Below are 2,302 nucleotides of genomic sequence, written 5' to 3' on the forward strand. Positions count from 1 at the left end.
TACTTCACAGTTAGGGCGGCTAGGAGCTGGAACCAACTTCCAAGGGAAGTGGTGCTGGCCCCTACCCTGGGGGTCTTTAAGAAGAGGCTGGATGCCTACCTGGCTGGACTCATTTGAGTCCCGTTTTTGTTTTGGGGTTTTGTTGTTCTCCCGCCCTGGCGGGGGGTTGGGCTAGAAGATCTACTAGGTCCCTTCCGACCCCTAAATCTATGAAACTATGAAACTATAAGGTGAGGAAATGTTTTGAGTCATAGAAGGCCTGGAGCAATATGGCACATCTTGGCAGTTTCCCAAGGGAATGGGTGGAAACCTCATTCCTTGATCTTAACAGTGGACTTTGTGAAATGGTAGGGATTACTCTGTAAGGAATAATGATATCCCAGACAGGAAAAGAAACAGATTGGCTAATGGGCCTTGTGCTTCTTTAACTTCAATGCTCCTGCCATCCTAGTGGTAGATAGTCATTCCAATTATAGTTCCTCACAAACTAAGGAAACACAGACTAGATGAAAGTACTGGATCAACATGCTCAATGAGTAGTCATCAATGGATGTGTCAAGCAGGGCTCCCCAAAGGTATGTCCTAGGTCTGGTATTTTTTAATAGTTTTATTAATGATTTGGATGATGGGACTGAGTGCATGTTTTCCAAATTTCCAGATGATACCAAGTTGTGTGGAGTTGTAGACACTCTGGAGGGTAGGGCTAGGATTCACAATAACCTTGATAAACTGGAGACATGCTCTTAAATAATTCAAATTAAGTATTCAACAAGGACAAGTGCAAAATAAGAGCATCACTTGCAAATCAAGAGAAGTGAATCTCCCACTCCATTCAGCACTGGGGATGCCTCACTTGATGTCCTGCTGTGGGCTGTGCCCTTCAAGAAAGACGTGGACAGATTGAAAAGAGTCCAGTGGAGAGCGACAAAAATGATTAGAGGGCTGAAAAATATGACTCACAAGGAAAGGTTGAAAATTAGGATTATTTAGCCCAGAGAAGAGAAGACTGAGGTGGAGATTCAATAACAGTCTTCAAATACCTGAAGGGTGATTACAGAGAGGATGGAGATGGGCTTTTCTCTGTGGCTTTAAGGGACAGGACCTAAGAGCAATAGCCTCAAATTGCAGCAGAGAAAATGTAGGTTGGAGATTAGGAGGAACTTTTTTTACTATGCGGGTGGTCAAGGATTGGAGCAGGCTGCCTAGAGAAGTTGTGGAACCACCATCCTAAGAAACGTTCAAGAGCAGGTAACAAAAACCCATGTGCAAAGTAACCCCAGAGCCTCAAGTTTCTCCCCACGGTCCCACTGCTCGTCTCAAGGAAGAGACTGATATTTGCCCCAGGATAAGTCCTTATCCCCACAAACCTCAGCTCCACTGCCCGTATACTGAACCTCACAGCTGCAGCAAGGGAATCTCTCTCAGCTCCAGGTAGCTTCCCTTTGGTTTGTGTAAGAAATGAGGTCCCCCTTGCCATTGAATGGGCCAGCCTGGAATACCACTTGCCCACAGATCACTCTTTCCACAGGCAATGAGTAAGGAGACAAAACAGCAGAAGGATGTATTATGCATAACCCAGAGGAATGCAGACTTTTGCAGACAAATGGAAACCGGCAGAACAACCAGGACATGGAGGTTGCATGTCTACAAGGTGAATAGATTTTTCCAAGGTACTCCCAGTCCTTAGCTTCTCTGCTGTGAACAGTTGTCCACTAGGAACTAACCATGACCCAGTAAGAGCTTTCCCACACAGTCTGTGATATCCAGTCCCTGAGCTCCCCTGTACTCACCCCACAAAACGCTTTTGGCTGAAGGCAGCCACCAGAAGAGCACCAAAGACCAGAAGACCCCTCATGATCAGCAGCAGGAGAATGTCACTCAGTTCCTAGTCCCTCTATATGTGATGGTCTTCCAGCCAGTTTCCCAAAGGTCTTCCTTTCAGGAACAATTATTCATGTCACTCTGAGAGCAGAATTAGAGATAGCACTGCAAACAGATATATTAACATTACATTAGTTCCCATGAACTCAAGCATTTGCTTAATTAGATAGAAACAAAGGGGCCTGTATCTGCTGGTCCAAAAGGGGGAGTGATGCTTCAGAAAACACTTGCCATAAATACAGCAAGACTTGCTTTGGCATGATTTTTTTCTATAGGGTGTGCTCTACTTTTAACAGAAGGTAATTCAATGTGTGGTCTTTTATAGGGGAAATGAGGCTGGGTAATCAGCACATGCTTCCCCCTGGCCCAGACTGAATGACTTAAGGAACTGTTGTATATTCCCTAACTAGGAATGGCCTCC

The 2,302-nt window shown here is 45.1% G+C and overlaps 1 protein-coding gene across 1 annotated transcript in view; it reads right to left on the minus strand.

Moving 5' to 3' along the window:
* The window catches only part of LOC109292318 (carboxypeptidase A1-like), a 36,396-nt gene extending 34,417 nt beyond the window's left edge, over positions 1–1,979 (minus strand). The window contains exon 1 of the mRNA XM_019509720.1: positions 1,791–1,979. Within this exon, the coding sequence (XP_019365265.1) occupies positions 1,791–1,855 (65 nt within the window). The 5' untranslated portion in view covers positions 1,856–1,979. The remainder of the gene's footprint in view (positions 1–1,790) is intronic.
* Between the last annotated feature and the right edge of the window lie 323 nt (positions 1,980–2,302).

This window comes from Gavialis gangeticus, unplaced genomic scaffold (genome assembly GCF_001723915.1).
Source record: "Gavialis gangeticus isolate Ggan-Ray unplaced genomic scaffold, GavGan_comp1, whole genome shotgun sequence".
Lineage (NCBI taxonomy): Eukaryota > Metazoa > Chordata > Crocodylia > Gavialidae > Gavialis > Gavialis gangeticus.